Genomic DNA, 14,929 nt, shown 5'->3' on the forward strand with positions numbered 1-14,929 from the left:
TAAAGCATAATGAAATAAAAAATAAATAAAACTAAGGTATTTGCACGGAACAAGCATCGTATCTGGATTGTTTTATTAGGTATTTGGTGTTTTGGTTGCGAGATTAAAACTTGCGATTTAGCCAGTTTGTCTTAAATACGATTTTTCGCAGTGTTATTTGAGCTTCATACATTCGAAAAACGCGATTTAAAATAAAATGAAACGCGATTAAATAGCTCCGAGGTATAAAGTTCAAAATTTTCGGGTTTTGTTGAATACGATAGGTTGAAGTATTTCGACACTGAGGACCGAAACAAGGTTCAAAAAAATATTTATGCGATGAACAATGCCACAAGCAAAGTGTCCTACCATGTCAAGAACGGGGGGCGTCCAGCTGATAATCATGCTTTTCTGACCCATGGTCTTCTCTATCACCAAAAATGTCGGCGACTTGGGTGACGTCAGATGACGTGGAGGCGACATCAGATGACGTGACGGCGACGTCGACGCGTTCATGGGCGATGTGTGCTGGGAGTTTTGGCGCGGCGGGCTCACAAAGTGGCCGGGGGCGGAAATATCGGATGGGGAACGTTGAGGTTTGTCACCGCGACGTGGCGGTAGAGAGGAGGAGCGTCTCGAAGCAGGGGGTTTTCCCGGTGCCGATACAGGGGTACTCGAACGAATTGCGTCACTGTAGGCCGCCAGGGGCAGCACCGGGCTTATGCTTCTGCTTGGTCTCGGCAAAGACTGTTTATCGGCACGGTGACCTGATTGCGTCGTCGGTTTCGAATATCTCTTGGAATCACGATCGCTCGCGTCACTCGACTTTGAAGTACCCGAAGGTCGTTTTTTGGGCATTTTCTTCTGCCTGTTCTTACGGGCGTCGGCCTTGTTGGCCAGATGGGCCTTGGCGCCGGTCTCGCTGGTGGTCAGGGAAAAGGCCGACTCGGAACCGTGATAGGAGAGCGATGCAGCCGAAGCGTCCCGGATGTCTTGGAGGGAAAAAGCGCTCGATTTGCTCTCGTCCGATGTTCTGCTTACTTTTGAAGCTCTGCGATTAGATGTGTCATGTCGACATTTTTTACCAAATGTTTTGCACGTAACAGTTTTTATGTTTTTTTATGATAGTTTTAAGACGTTAACACCACTTTTGCTTCAACACTGTACAGCAGGCTACATATAGTTTAGTTATGTAGAATAGGATGAAATATACCGTTCCATTTTGTCAGCTACAATAAGATGAGCTTGCTCAAGTTTCTTGTAAAGGTCGACGATTTTTTCGGGACTTGATGATGGACTCTAAATTAGCAAGAGTTACTTCAGTTTACTAAAAAAGAATTCTTTGGATAAGCATATGCTTTTTTAAAACTAAAGTTGCCTGAGGTTTAAGTAAACTGACTAAGTTTATTCATCGTATACTCACATTATTTTTTTTAAGCATTTGATCAACTTGAGTAAACTACTAGTAACAAGTGCGTAATAAACCTTTTTCTTTCTTGACTTTTCTTGAACAAAGGCTTGCATGCCTTCCACCTGTTCAGCAGCCACTAGGTACGCCAGAGGAACATATCCGATTTTTCCACGGATTTCGGCAAGTTGGTATAACTGGAACGAAAAAGAGGATGTCTTAGGATTCTGTAGTTTTCAGCATGTATTTAAAAAGTATATATACAAAGAAGTTAGAAAATTGAAATAAGTCAAGGGAAAACTCTGAAATTTGATGCAGTTTAGACTATTGTGAACTCTTTTTGGTTTTGTTTAAATATTGATCTCGTGGAATATTAGATATTTTTTGTTTGTCCATTATGTGGCAAACTCCAAGTTTGACTTGTATGACCATTGACCATACATTGTTGCAATATCATGGTGCACGTTTTAAAATCTATGAAGGGTTAATAAGTGTCCTGTATTTGAATGATTATATCCTTGAAGTAAAATATCATTTATTTTGTTCCGAATTATCGCAATAATTCTAACAAAGGAAAAAAGTAGTATAGTGGTCATAATTATCATTCTAGTCGCCAAAAAGCAGCAGCCCAACTGAAAATATGCATCTTTGCAATATACTACTATTGAAAAACTGTGTAAGTTATCTATGCCTAAACTTCGACATTGCAATGGCACCCATTATTGGTTGGCATCATGGAGTTCAATTTAAATCAATACGTAAAGTTTTTTTGTAATATACTTTAAAATGAACTAAAAATCGTGCACGCTGTGAAGTTCAAACAGTATGTTACACGTTTTCTAAACCGATGCCTGCAGAATAAGCTAACGTTTTGTTCCTTATTAGAAATGGGGGTCTGTGGTGCCTAAAAACTTCTTAAATAAGATAAAAATGTTATTCGACTAACATTCGGACGATAAAATAATTGCATATGTAAATCTAAAAAAATGTGCCGACAAGCTAAAATAATGTTTACTCATGTCAAACAAAATGCACATCCTGACATGTGTACCTTTATTTTAGACGAAATGAGCGCAAATTTGGTCGTGAACATTTTTGGACGTTTTGCAAAAAAAACATAAGGTGAACGGTGTAACTTCTTCTTATAGAAGAAAGAAGCTGTTCCGGAACTTATTTATTTATCCGACGTTTCGGCTACGTCCAATAAATTTAAGGTAATGGAAGAGCTTTTTCTACTATACTATGGTAGCAACAGCATATTTAACTTCCATCTAATTTCTAACCAAACAAACCTTTCCGTCGCCCCGCTTGTCCGGGTTGCCAATGGCAACCACAGTGTCACCGGCCACGAGGGGTAGGTCCGGGAGCAGGGAGTGGGTAATCGGTCCCCCTGGGGATTCCCCTGGTGTCAGCGTGGGTGCGTAGTCCCTCTTGGCGACGAATATCCGATGAGAGGGCAGCGGGAGGATGGATTGAGGGGGCTTTTCGGTGAGGGCCCGAAGCAGGGCCGAGGATGGGCGCCGGGGGGACAGGAACGCTAAGATGCAAAGGGTACACATATAAGGTTGGTTCACACTAGACGTGTTTTGCTTCTGGTGCAAAACGCTATAAACGTCGTCCAACTCACACTTAACGCGTTGCCAGCGTTAACGGCAAATTTCCTCGCTCCTAACCGAAAGCGTCAAAGTTGGAATATTTCAACTTTTCGCAACCAAAAGCGTTTGTTACACAACGTTAACGCGAGACGCGTCCAGTGTGAACCAAGCTTAACGGAAAAAAAGTCCCAAGCAAATGGTTCCACTGAGCTTAAATTTTAAATTTGTTGTCGTCTAGTGCGCAAATCGCTTATTTAGTTAAAATATAGCTGCATATCGCTGATTGCTTTCTTATCGTGTTTTTGCTCGAGTTTTTCTTGCATGTTGCTTCCTTTGTTATTTTTAACCTTTTTTAACTGTTATAGTTTTCGGTTTTATTCACCCTGAAGAAGGCGATTTAAATAGGTTGCTAAAACGTTGGTTAACAATTACAAATCCTTTTTTGTTGATTATTACCATGTCTGGTAGCAACAGTTTATGTAAAGCTGCATGTTTGAGAGACAACAATTAATAATAAACGCTTGATTTTTGTAGTCGAAACAATGTTTTTCAATGCCGGGTAAGTTTATACAAACATTGCTGTTAAAAATTTAGTTTACAGCGTGTAGAAAATCCAAAGGCTAGTAGCTAATATACATCCCAAATAACCTGCGTTTTCGGTGTCCTTTCCTCTCCGTTGAGATTTAGTTGACACTCGACTAGATTCGGACCAATCGCTTTCCGCCAAGTCATCGCGGATCAGGGATCCCGCCTTTTCCAGGATGCCTTCCATCGATGACGTCAACGACACGTCATGCAACCCGTGAACGTCGATGTCGTCACCAGTGACGTCGTCGTCACCATTCTTTGTTTTTCGCAATTTTAAAACAAGCTTGGCGAGCAGCTGATCACGTTCGCGACACTTTCGCCTCAGCTTGGAAACTTTCGCCTGTTAGTTGTACAGTTATACGTCATCAATGACAAATGCTTCGTCTATTGACGACAAATTTAGACAAAATGATGGCGGCTTTTATGTAAAAGAATTAAATAAATTACATGATCTGGAACTATTAGATGTTTCAAGTTTGATAATAAAGTGAGTTATATTCCTTGAATTTTGCTATCGTCGCAAGATAAATCTGGCGTTCAACAGAGAAGATCTTAAAATTAGGTTTAGAATTATGCAAAATTAGGTTTAGAATTAGAGATTGCAAAAGCTTATTTTTGAAAAAAGCATTGATAAATTAATTGACTTGTGGCCACACCGGCAAACAGCTGATAATAATTGTAAGTTGTGAACTTTTGAACACATTTTCTGTGTTTAACGCATTACGCATTCATGCTTGCCAATAAAAACAACCTCATGCTGCCATAAGATTTCAGGTACAGTGTGCAAGGCAATTTTAAATATTCTAAATAGAGAGCAATTGCAAATATTCAAAAGACCAAAATTGACGTGCAAAATTAAAGTGCAACCTCTGCATCGCATTTGATCAAATGCTATATGGCTATACTTTTCAACATGCATGGCTATGAAAAGGCGTGCAATTAAGCTTGATACCTTCTCCGGAGTCAGCGCCTGCTCAGCATTGTGTTTCTTTACAACGAGATCGGTAAACTACATAAACACACGCGCCGGCTGGGTTATAACTTAAAAGAAATCACCAAAGCCAAAAAGAAATCTGCGGCAAGTTTAAGACCAAGGCAGCCGAGGATTTATGAAAAAGCCTTCTTTTAATTTTTAAATTTGTTTGCAATAAAAACTAAACTTGTCCTATTTTATATTGTTTGAATGTATAATAGAATATTATGTATTCGTTTGAGGAATATTTTATAAAAGTTGATATTATGTAAAATGCATATTTCCACACACAATAGAATAAGCCCACATTATTTTTCATATTTTGCAAAGCCATATTTTGAATAAACACTAGTTGAGGACAACATGAATTCGCAAAGGTCAATGCAATTCTAATAGATTTTAGTGCAACATGATTTAATAAAGTATAAAGGAACTATTTTTTTCCAGGCGAAGATCTTATTATGTAGTTAGTAAAATTTTACGTGGATGTTTTAACATTTCTAGATCAATCTAACATGGCGGTTAAACGTTAAATTCTTTTTTCTTCAAGGTGTAAGTTGGTGTTGGCCAGATAAGGTAGTTTCGCTTTTAAATCATAAAGTAACCCATATGCATAAAACACACCAGGCCAAATATTAACCTAACGTACTTAAAGTGATGTTAACAATATACTCACGTTGCTCGCCACAAATTCAAAACTGTCCCGGATGCTTCGAAGTTGCTCGCTAATAGGTGAATCCAGTTTCGGTTCGATAACATTTTTTGATTGACCAGGTGATGACTTTTTCTCTGACGCCCTCGTGACGTCACTGTGAGATGACGTCAATGAGGAAGGCTGCAGCTCTCGAAGAGGTGAAGCAGGGTTCTAAATATGTTAAAACAATTTTATTTCTAATTCGATTGGTATTGTTCACTCCAAGGCTAATATGTTAAAGTGAGTAAAGGGTCAAACCACGGACCACGCCTCCTACAGTGCTCAGTGAGCTGTCATAGAAATGCACATGACCTAATGGTCCTTAACAAGCAAACAAGACGATGTTTGAAAACCAGGGCTGCGAAGTCGAAAAAAATAACCCTAATCCGACTCTGGCGAAAACAATGAAATCGACTCAGATTCCCAATCCCGAGTTCGACTCCGGCCAAATGTGTGATTTCGGAAAGTCCTGAGTCCGGCCCTTACTACACAGACTGTATTGTGCCCATTTGAGTAGCTAAATCAGGTGGATGTTCAGCAATCCACTCAAGGGGCATATATTTAATTCACCCACCCACGATACGGTATAAATATATTTCACCCACCCACGATGCATAGTTGGAATATTTGTCACAATATGCCATACCAGCTTTTCACTTCGTGGCCAATTTTCGAATTTTGTACTGCGCATGCGACCATCGGACAGAAGACTCTGGTAGTCTTACTCGAGTTCCGAGTCTGACTTAGCAGCCCTGATGAAAACCTAAAAATGTGCTCTAACTGGACACGATATGACGATGTTGACTTCTAATTTTCGATTTCATTTTAAAAAGACAAACTTTTGATGGTTCGCTGTAGTAGTTTCCAGTTGCGACAAAAGTAATCTCGAAAAGTTATGCTCTCCACTTTCCACTTTTACTTTTCTTTTAGAGTCAAACTTTTACTCACCTTGCTCTCTTGCTCTTGCTTCAAGCTGAGCAGGTTTTCCTTTAGCTTTTCATTTTCTTCTTCGACTTCCTCTTTATCGAGTAAATGCGCCTGCAGCAAAGCGCTTCTCTGGCGCGCCTCTTCTGCTTTCCGATTGGCTGCCTGGGTTTGCGTACGCAGCGTCTCCAGATCACGTGACGTTCTCCTGACGTCGTCCTGCTTCTTTTTCAGCTCTTCGTAGCTTAAGGCAAAACGTTTTACTTACAAAATGTTAAGGGCACGTTGATTACCCATAATTTGATAGCCTTTACAAAGGGCTGGATGTGTATCACATCTCAAACCAGCTTAATGTATGGGCCACGCCGTGCTGTTAATTTAATTTTTTTCTTGGTTTGTAATGATATATTTTTATCTTTCTATCTCAGCAATATGTCTCAGGAAATCAGAACCTGTACATTTCTAAAACACTGGTCAAAATGTATAAAACCTATTGCTTATTAAAGCATAATTGGAAAATGACACAGATATTTTCGTTATTCCAACTGACTTGTTTTCGACTCCCTTCAGACGTTCCAGTTCTCCTTCTAGCGCCACCAAGCGACGATCGATGTTCCTTTTTTCCCTGTCGGATTGCGTAACCTCCGCGAACCACTTTCGCGCCTCTTCGCGTGCTTTCGCCACCTCCTGGATCAAGGTCGGGCGGTCGTCAGGCAAGAGTGACACCGGCAGTTGAGATCCGGTTTCTGCTGGTTTTATCGGCGAACTGTCGCGGGACAAATGAGTTGTCTCGTCGTCGGTAGTCGGTCTACGATTTTCCAACTTAACCGGAGCCGGGGAGCCATCTTTGCTTGTTGGCTTTGCAACGAAAGATGGTGTTTTATTTACCTCGATTGAACCGCTCGAATCCGACGAAGAAGTGGAAGCGTAACCAGTTGTATTTAATATCTGGTTATCCGTCGTAGGTTCCTTCATGTCTGCTTTGGAAGACAACGGCGTAACAGATGTACTGGACGACGGTTTGTGATTTTGTGCTGAGTTGTACATTTCTTTGGGGTTTGCTTTCGCCTTCCGTTGTAATGCTGCTTCTCTTTCAGGTGTTACCAGCTTTTCGTCCGGTGTTCTCATACTTGGATTGTTAGCTTGGGAATCTGACAGCGACTCGCTGGATGATGATAATGATGAGGTTTGACGTTCGGGTGTTCTGCTAGATGATCTGATAACGTTTTCGCTTGTATCTCGAAAAGGAGAAGAAGTTTTCATTTGTCGAGCCAAGGCAGGAGCAGATGCAAATGTTGAATCTATAGTGAGATTCAAAGTTGGGTCGTTCGAAGGTAGAGAAACGATGGTAATTGGGTCTTCTTTGTTTTCATCGGAATCTTTCTTGCTGCCATCTTCTAGTTCGGAGCCAGATACAGATCCAAACGAAATGTCGATATCCGTTGAATGGAATGAAGCCTGAGCAAGTTGAATTTGTTTCGGTGTGGAATGACCCGACTTCAAAGGGTTGTCTTGAATTTTTGACTCGCCATTGTCATTGAAAGATGAGGTAGATTTAGACGGCGATATAGATGGTTGCTTTGAGTTTGACAACTCGATATGTTGCTCACGCCCTTTTGCTGCACTCGTGGATGACTCAGCAGAAGACGATAACAACTTAGGACCATCTTTCCAGGATTTTTTTTCTTGAGGAAAACCTTGCTGCAATTCATCCTGATCCTTCGGTGTTTCGAAAATCGTTTTAGAAGCCTTCTTGCTTTTCCGCTTAGAATGTCTACTTGAACTTGAGCGACCCGATCCCGAGCTTGAAGAGCTTACGTCGCTTTTAGCTTTATCTGTCACAACAACTTGCTCTTTATCTTCCTGTGCATCTGACAAAGAGCAGTTGCTCCTGGTTTCCGCCCTTCTTGGAACCGGGCTCCTCAACACGGGGGCATGTCGGGGGGTGTCCAAAACCTCCCCCATGTCATCAACCGCTTGTTTTGCCTCTTTGATTCCGTCTCTTAGCGGACTGCGCGCCTTCTCGTCCGCGTCACCATCAATCGATGACGTATATCTGACGTATGAAGGCGACGCGATTGAATCACCGCTGCCGTTGTGCAAGTCTTCCTTTTTTTGTGGCCGCATCCTGGGCGTTGAAGATCGGGACGGCGGGCGTGACCTCATTGTGAATGACGTACCGGTGGGAGAACGCAGCGGGGTCATCGGTGACGTAGGCACGTCGTTGACATCACTTAGTGCAAATTTCAGGTTGTCGATACGTTCTCGCAGGGCTAGGTTTTCTCTCTGTTAAAAAAAAACTGTTGTATTTCTAAAAGTAACCGATAAAACTAACTTTGACATAAAATACTTTTTGCACTTATTTCTGTTAAATTCTACCAACAATTTTAGGTGTATGAATGAACTTCAACATATTTAAAGCGATAGATATTTTCTTGTTACAACAAAAATTGTTTTGCGATGAAAAATACTTTTGAGAAACCATAAACGTCGCTACATGAAAATATCGAAATCATCACAACTGAATTTTCACCTGTAAGGTCTCTATGTCCCATAGTAGCCGTTCGATCTCCTTGTTTTTCTTCTGAATTTCCCTCCGCAGATTTTCGATCTCCGTTTCGCTGTCCTCTAATTGTTGGCTCTTGCTTTTAAGGTTTGACTGCTTCAACTGAATTTAAAAAACCTATAGGTTTTAGTTAGCTGAGAAAGCTGTACCTTGCTACTTTGCAAAACTATAGAAGGAACATAAAAAAAATGGTAAGTTTAATTAAACAACGTAATATATCTTCAACGTAAAGGTCGAAAGTAGTAAAGTTATAATTTTTGTGCAAATTAGCATCAAAAGCGCCTTATAAATTACACATTCAGCCACACAAATCTATAGGTACAAAAACAAAAAAACTGTACAAAATATGTAGTGAAATTATTCGTTTATTAAAAAATCTTCCGCAAACTTGACTTACCTCGATCATCTCCTGAGAGTCCTCCACCTGTTTCTCCAGATCTTTAACCTCCTCCAGAAGCTGAAACTCACGCTCTTTGTTCCTCTTCTCCATCCGTTCGGCTTCTTCGCGATGCGCCCGCTTCACGCAGTCCAACTGATGCTGGAGCTCATCTACCATGACGTCACGATCTATGACGTGTCCGTTGGTTAGCTACAAATTCAAACTATATTACCAGCAACACGTCTACCTTTTATGTCTTCATCTTGTTCTTTTATCTTGCTTTTAAGGTCCTCCGCTTCCTCTTCTAGTTCAAGCAGCCGAGCGTATTTTTTTCTTCCTCTTCCAGATTCTGATCCGCTCTCATCCGAGCTGCTTTCATCTTCGTCTTCTTCCTCCTGATAAACTTGCAACTTTTCCCGGAGTTCTTGCGTCTTTGAATTGTCAAAATAATTAAAATCGAAGCAAAAATGCTAATTGTGTTTTATCGTGTTGTACAGTAAATGCAGTTTTCTCGATCTATTGTAAATTAACACAAGTCTATATAACTAATTGGTGATATGTCACAACATTTGGCGTATACTTTGGTCTAGAATAAAAAGATGTATAACTACGAATAAATTTTAAAAATATCAGAAAAGCACTATTATATCTGTGTTTTAACTGTAAAATTTATGCCACACTTGTACTAACTATAGTACAAAAAACAGTCCATGTTTTTGAGGAATCTAACAAGGTTGAAATAGAACTGTGACCAAGAAATGTGTCTAAACAGTGTTTGTTACGCAGAAAGGGTGACAAAAAGCCTCTACCAAACGAACATGCAATACAGCGAAACAAAGGGACCAACTTCGCGATTAAGTGCATCCGTTTGTTGCCTCAGCTTTTCCATTTCTTCGTATTCGATCTTTTTTTTGATCGCCTGAAGTTGCGATTGGAGGGTGCCGCAACGCTTGTTGCTCAACTCCAGGTCCTGGCATGGAAAGGAAGCGAAAGAGGTGCGTGAAGTGTAGAAGAAGTAGATAGGAAAGAATTACAGTGACACGCGGTGAATTTTAGCTTTTGATAACACGGTTATCAAAATCTATGGTAACTTTAAAGACAAAAATGTAAATGTTTAAAGGGGGCGTTTATCGCCAAGCATTCATTCGATAGAGGCTTACAATTTTGTAATAAGTAACTCGAGCTATAGTTTTACCATTTAATTAATATAAAGACAATTTTCTGGTACTTTAAGGTGTATTATTTATAAGCCTTTTTTATTTAATGACAAAGGGGTGATTGAATACAAAATATAAACTCTGATTTTCCAAATTAAACCGGTGTGTTTTTTTCAATAATTTGGAACGCCACGAAAATGTAACCTCTATTACAAATTAATCACTTTAGTCTGTCAAAGTGGAGCGTGAGATATTTGTGGTTCTACATAAGCGTGAGATATTTTGTAGTACGCCATAATGCAAAACAGTTATGTCGTAAGTTCAATGAAAATGGAAAATCTACCAGAAAAAGCAAGCAAATTGCCAACGAATGGGAATAATACTTCATTTATTATCATGACGACATTTATTATAATTGATCGTCGCAAAGACGCGACGGACCCGATAGCCGATATAGGTAGAAATATAAATTGGAATCATAACGTCTATATGACTATACCAAGGTTACATTTAACACACCACTTAGGTATTATTTCTAAATTATTTCATAAGCGAACTGATTTCTATAAAGTGGAAACATGTCAATGATATACAGGGAATTACAGAATTACAGTCTGATTTAAAGAAACGTGTAAAACATATGGCGCCTTGACACTTCGCAGTTCCTTAGCCCTAATGTGCCTTACACGTGAATATTGTGGTTTGCACTTTAGTTTAAAAGTTGCGTGACATTCTTGCCAACCTACCTGTTTTAGGTCGGTACGCTCGCGATCCGAGAATATACGATTGTTCCTCTCCAACAGCGCCACCTGGCCGCGAAGTGCGCTGATTTCACGCTCCATTGCTTCCTTGTCATCTTGCGTCATCGCAGCGCCAGCGCCCTCTAGCAACTCCTATACAATTTGTTTTTTTAATGCAATCTCCTATACAACAGTGAAAATAAATCTATGGGTTTATTCGACGACACAATAGTGCTTTACACAACTCAAATATAACCATCGGCTTTCTCCTCGTAAATCAAATGAGGGATATGAGAAGCATATAAATCTAATCGAAACGGTAAAATTTACATGAAACCTATGCTTTGGAATTGATTTAACGTTGAACATTATTTTGACTATAAAATTTCTTCATATATCAATTACACTTCTATGCAACAAGTTTCATAGCACTGCTAAGCCTACCCTACCCTATTCCTGTATAGTTTATTGGGGGGTAATTATAACTTAAACTAAAGCTGTAAGCGCATGAAGCGCTTATTGTATACAAACCTACTAAAATTCAAGAAAAAAATATACGGAAAGTGGCGATCAGACGATATTTAAGGCTAAATTACTTTAACGATCGCAAACCCTGCCATCCTCTGTTACACTGAGCAGGCTAAACTCTACTTATATCAGACTCGATTTAAACAATGCCATCACTAAGCTGAATTTCAGCGAAACGTCCAGATCGGTGTAGTAATCAACATCACTGGTCATTATTTTCCCGCGCTGCCGCTTGTTTCTGTCGCAACCTAAGAGTAAGCAACCACAAAACGTAAAGCGACCGGCCGATGTTGTTATCTTAGACTTCGAAGCCGCGCGGGGATCATTGTGAATGGAATAAGCGTCTCGCGACAATTCGCAAGGAAAACACTCGGCGCGCTGAACTGCTTTTATTTCGACTTGGAGCGAGTTGCCAGCCGTGGCAGTTTTCGACACTTTTGTCGATATTGTAGTGAATGTGGTAATGAGAGACTGATCTGAAGTTGTGCCTGACGTGTTTTATGGAATGTTGGATGGAGCTTTGGAACAAGACAACACATGTTCGGGTTTGGGTGTCACTGAGTAATGTATACAAACTCCGACCACGCACAATGTGACAATTAATTAGTATATTAGGAATGCTTCTGGTATTAGATGTTTTACTGGGATGCAAAGAGATATAAAACTTACACAACCACAGAATATCGTAAAGTTGAATTACTATATTGGAAAATTAATAGTTTATTTCGCCGTGCGACAGTATTCGTCTCGGTTACTAAGCTTTGAAATCTGGCTATTTTACACGGTTGGTGGACTATGAAAGATTAGTAAAGAGCAGTGGTAGGCAAATATTTTTACACGTGTCACATGAGAGACAAAGAATTTCTTGAAGGACCGGGTAAATAGGGATATCTGAAATACAAATCATTTTAAGTGTGGGCTATTTCTTTTTACAGAAAAGCTGTAAATGACATTGTTTTTACAAACTGGTCGGGATATAGGGCAGGCGAAATCAAAGTAGAAACATGAGAAGGATTAGATTTGTGGGAAAAATTATGAAACATGAGCCAAGTACAGTGGGCCGTAGTTTACCAAGGTCTGATTTAAAATAAACATAACTTTGTTATCTCTTGTTCAAACAAGGGATGTTTTCAAATACACCTTTCACTAATTCTTAGTGCGAAACTAATTTCGCAAAGTATTATACTTTTTATATTTAATTTAATCCATCTTTTATTAAAGGGTCATTGTGTTTGTCTTATTTGGGAAAGCACAACACGCTGAATACCCTTCATATTTTGCGAAAGCTGCATACTTTCCTTCTCTCGTCGTGATAAAAGACACAATGTGGATTGTTCTAATAAATTGTACATCGTCACCTTCAGGTTTAGTCTATCATACCCCTTCTATAATTTGGACCTAATCTGCTCAAGCACTATTGCAACTGCTAAATGCCTTTTACCAAGTGCTACAAGGCACGCACAAAACAAAGACTATTAAATATCTTAATGTTAGCCAAAATATGACTTTTTCACCTTTTAAAAAATAACAACGCCTTTGTTTGGTTGTTCACGAGGGTGCGGTAAAGCTAAATACATAAGCGCAATCACTCAAATATATTCGCTAAAAGGACCTAGCGAAATTCGCCCAACCCATATTTCAAAAATAGGCAAAACGATAAGAACGAACCTTATTTCGTTTTTTGAGCTTCTCGATCATGAGTTGATAGCCGAGTATTTCTGCCTGGAGCGACTTGATTTGATCTCCCAGGGTTGCACCCAATCTGGTTGCCACGGAAACGGACGGCGGCTCGGAATCTGGGGTCACAGTGCCCCCGTTCTGGTCCGTGATCGGGGCTGGAATATCATCTGCAGAATATGAACTGATTTATTAAACATGGTATGTGTGGTCGTTTACTGGTGGGTGAAAAGCCAAACAACTATCAACTTTTCATTATTTAACCTCTATGAGCTACTGCCGAAACGTTTGCAACAGAGAAATGTTGATTTCATCGAAAATAATGGCTTTAGTATTTTAATTTAAATTACTAAAAAAACGTGTATTGTCTTTTAAAGTCCTATATTGTTTTCAAAAAATAATTTTCACAGAGTAGTCTTGTTAATGGTTAAAATGGATAAGCACTCCAAGTTTTACATAGATTTTTCAGCAAATTTCTCCTGTTTATTTCTGTTTATAAATGGGCCCAGTTAAAATTGATAGGGAAACTATTTCACTTGCAATGTTTAAGTAAACATTAGGCTCCTCACCTTCATTAAACTTGTCCTCTTGTGGGGCCACGCTTGCTTTAATGATTGTACGTTGCAAGAGAGCATCCCCTGCAAGACCGTCAGCCTCTGTAGTGCCCACTAGCGGTGCTGTTATTTGGGAAATAGTGGAGGACGATTTTGAGCTGTCCAAATCTGAGATGTCATTGTCTGCGCGACAATTGTAACTTTAGAGTTAATAACATCCAGCTAAAGTTTAAAGCGGTTGTTTACTGCTATATGCTATAGGAATGGTGTTTTTTGTCTATTGTTAAATGAACCGTACCATAACAGCTTTTGCCATAAAACCTGAATAAATTTATAAATAGTTTAGTTTTTTTCATTTTACGTAATAAATATATTGAAACTACAATCCTGTGAAGATTTTTTGGGCAATTTTAATTTGCTACGTAATATAAAGAATCTTTTTTTTTTGACATCTTGTGTAATAATTTCTGAAATCCTACAGCGACGACCTGATAAAATTTAAAATATCCCGCCATTCAGAAATATTTTATTCTAGCGAGTTTATATCTTGAGCAACAGCAAAAATTGTTTATACCTTAAGAAAGCTTGATTAGAACGCTACACAGAGTAACGTCTTTACACGGTTTAATATCACAATGGACTTTGATTGAGTTAAATACATAATTAACTGTTTGGAGCTTCATTCGAAATAACGAAAGTTATTTTTAATATAACAATATAACACTCTGTGTTTTTTTATACCTGTGTCTTCCAAACCTTTCGTCGCTTGGTGTCGCGCACGTCTCTCCGCCTTCCATTCCTTGATGACGTCATCGAATGGTATCGTTTGTGTGCATGCGTTGGTGTAGCCCACTTTCATCGCGACTCCATCAGTGTTCTGTACACGGCAGTCAAGTCACATTTACAGCATAGTTTTGAGAACAGTTGTTTAGCAATATACAAAACGTCTTTTAAAACAGCTTTACAAATTAATCCAACAACAATAAGGGTTAGATTGAAGGGAAAGCGCGCTTCCCACCAGGTGCGAATTCAGGATTTTTGTTCGAGCAGGGTTATGAATTTAGAATTAACCTTACGTAATAACAATGCGTAAAACGTTACGTCAGAGCGTGACGTCACTGAGCGAAACATAAAACTTTATAAAGAAGTAGCCTTGGGAACAGAGGT

At 39.4% G+C, this 14,929-nt stretch overlaps 1 protein-coding gene across 1 annotated transcript in view; it reads right to left on the minus strand.

Moving 5' to 3' along the window:
* LOC146136635 (uncharacterized) overlaps window positions 1–14,929 on the minus strand; it is a 65,909-nt gene that overhangs the window by 3,071 nt on the left and 47,909 nt on the right. Inside the window, exons 38-54 of the mRNA XM_083396227.1 lie at window positions 14,504–14,639; window positions 13,778–13,945; window positions 13,200–13,378; window positions 11,010–11,156; window positions 9,954–10,076; window positions 9,354–9,537; window positions 9,125–9,294; window positions 8,695–8,829; window positions 6,712–8,447; window positions 6,186–6,405; window positions 5,220–5,408; window positions 4,523–4,579; window positions 3,631–3,910; window positions 2,680–2,924; window positions 1,465–1,584; window positions 1,193–1,278; window positions 349–1,030 (exon numbers count right to left, since the gene is read on the minus strand). Coding sequence (XP_083252353.1) covers window positions 349–1,030; window positions 1,193–1,278; window positions 1,465–1,584; window positions 2,680–2,924; window positions 3,631–3,910; window positions 4,523–4,579; window positions 5,220–5,408; window positions 6,186–6,405; window positions 6,712–8,447; window positions 8,695–8,829; window positions 9,125–9,294; window positions 9,354–9,537; window positions 9,954–10,076; window positions 11,010–11,156; window positions 13,200–13,378; window positions 13,778–13,945; window positions 14,504–14,639 — 4,857 coding nt within the window. The remainder of the gene's footprint in view (window positions 1–348; window positions 1,031–1,192; window positions 1,279–1,464; window positions 1,585–2,679; window positions 2,925–3,630; window positions 3,911–4,522; window positions 4,580–5,219; window positions 5,409–6,185; window positions 6,406–6,711; window positions 8,448–8,694; window positions 8,830–9,124; window positions 9,295–9,353; window positions 9,538–9,953; window positions 10,077–11,009; window positions 11,157–13,199; window positions 13,379–13,777; window positions 13,946–14,503; window positions 14,640–14,929) is intronic.

This window comes from Ascidiella aspersa, chromosome 8 (genome assembly GCF_963924565.1).
Source record: "Ascidiella aspersa chromosome 8, kaAscAspe10.2, whole genome shotgun sequence".
In the NCBI taxonomy this organism is placed as follows: Eukaryota; Metazoa; Chordata; class Ascidiacea; order Phlebobranchia; family Ascidiidae; genus Ascidiella; species Ascidiella aspersa.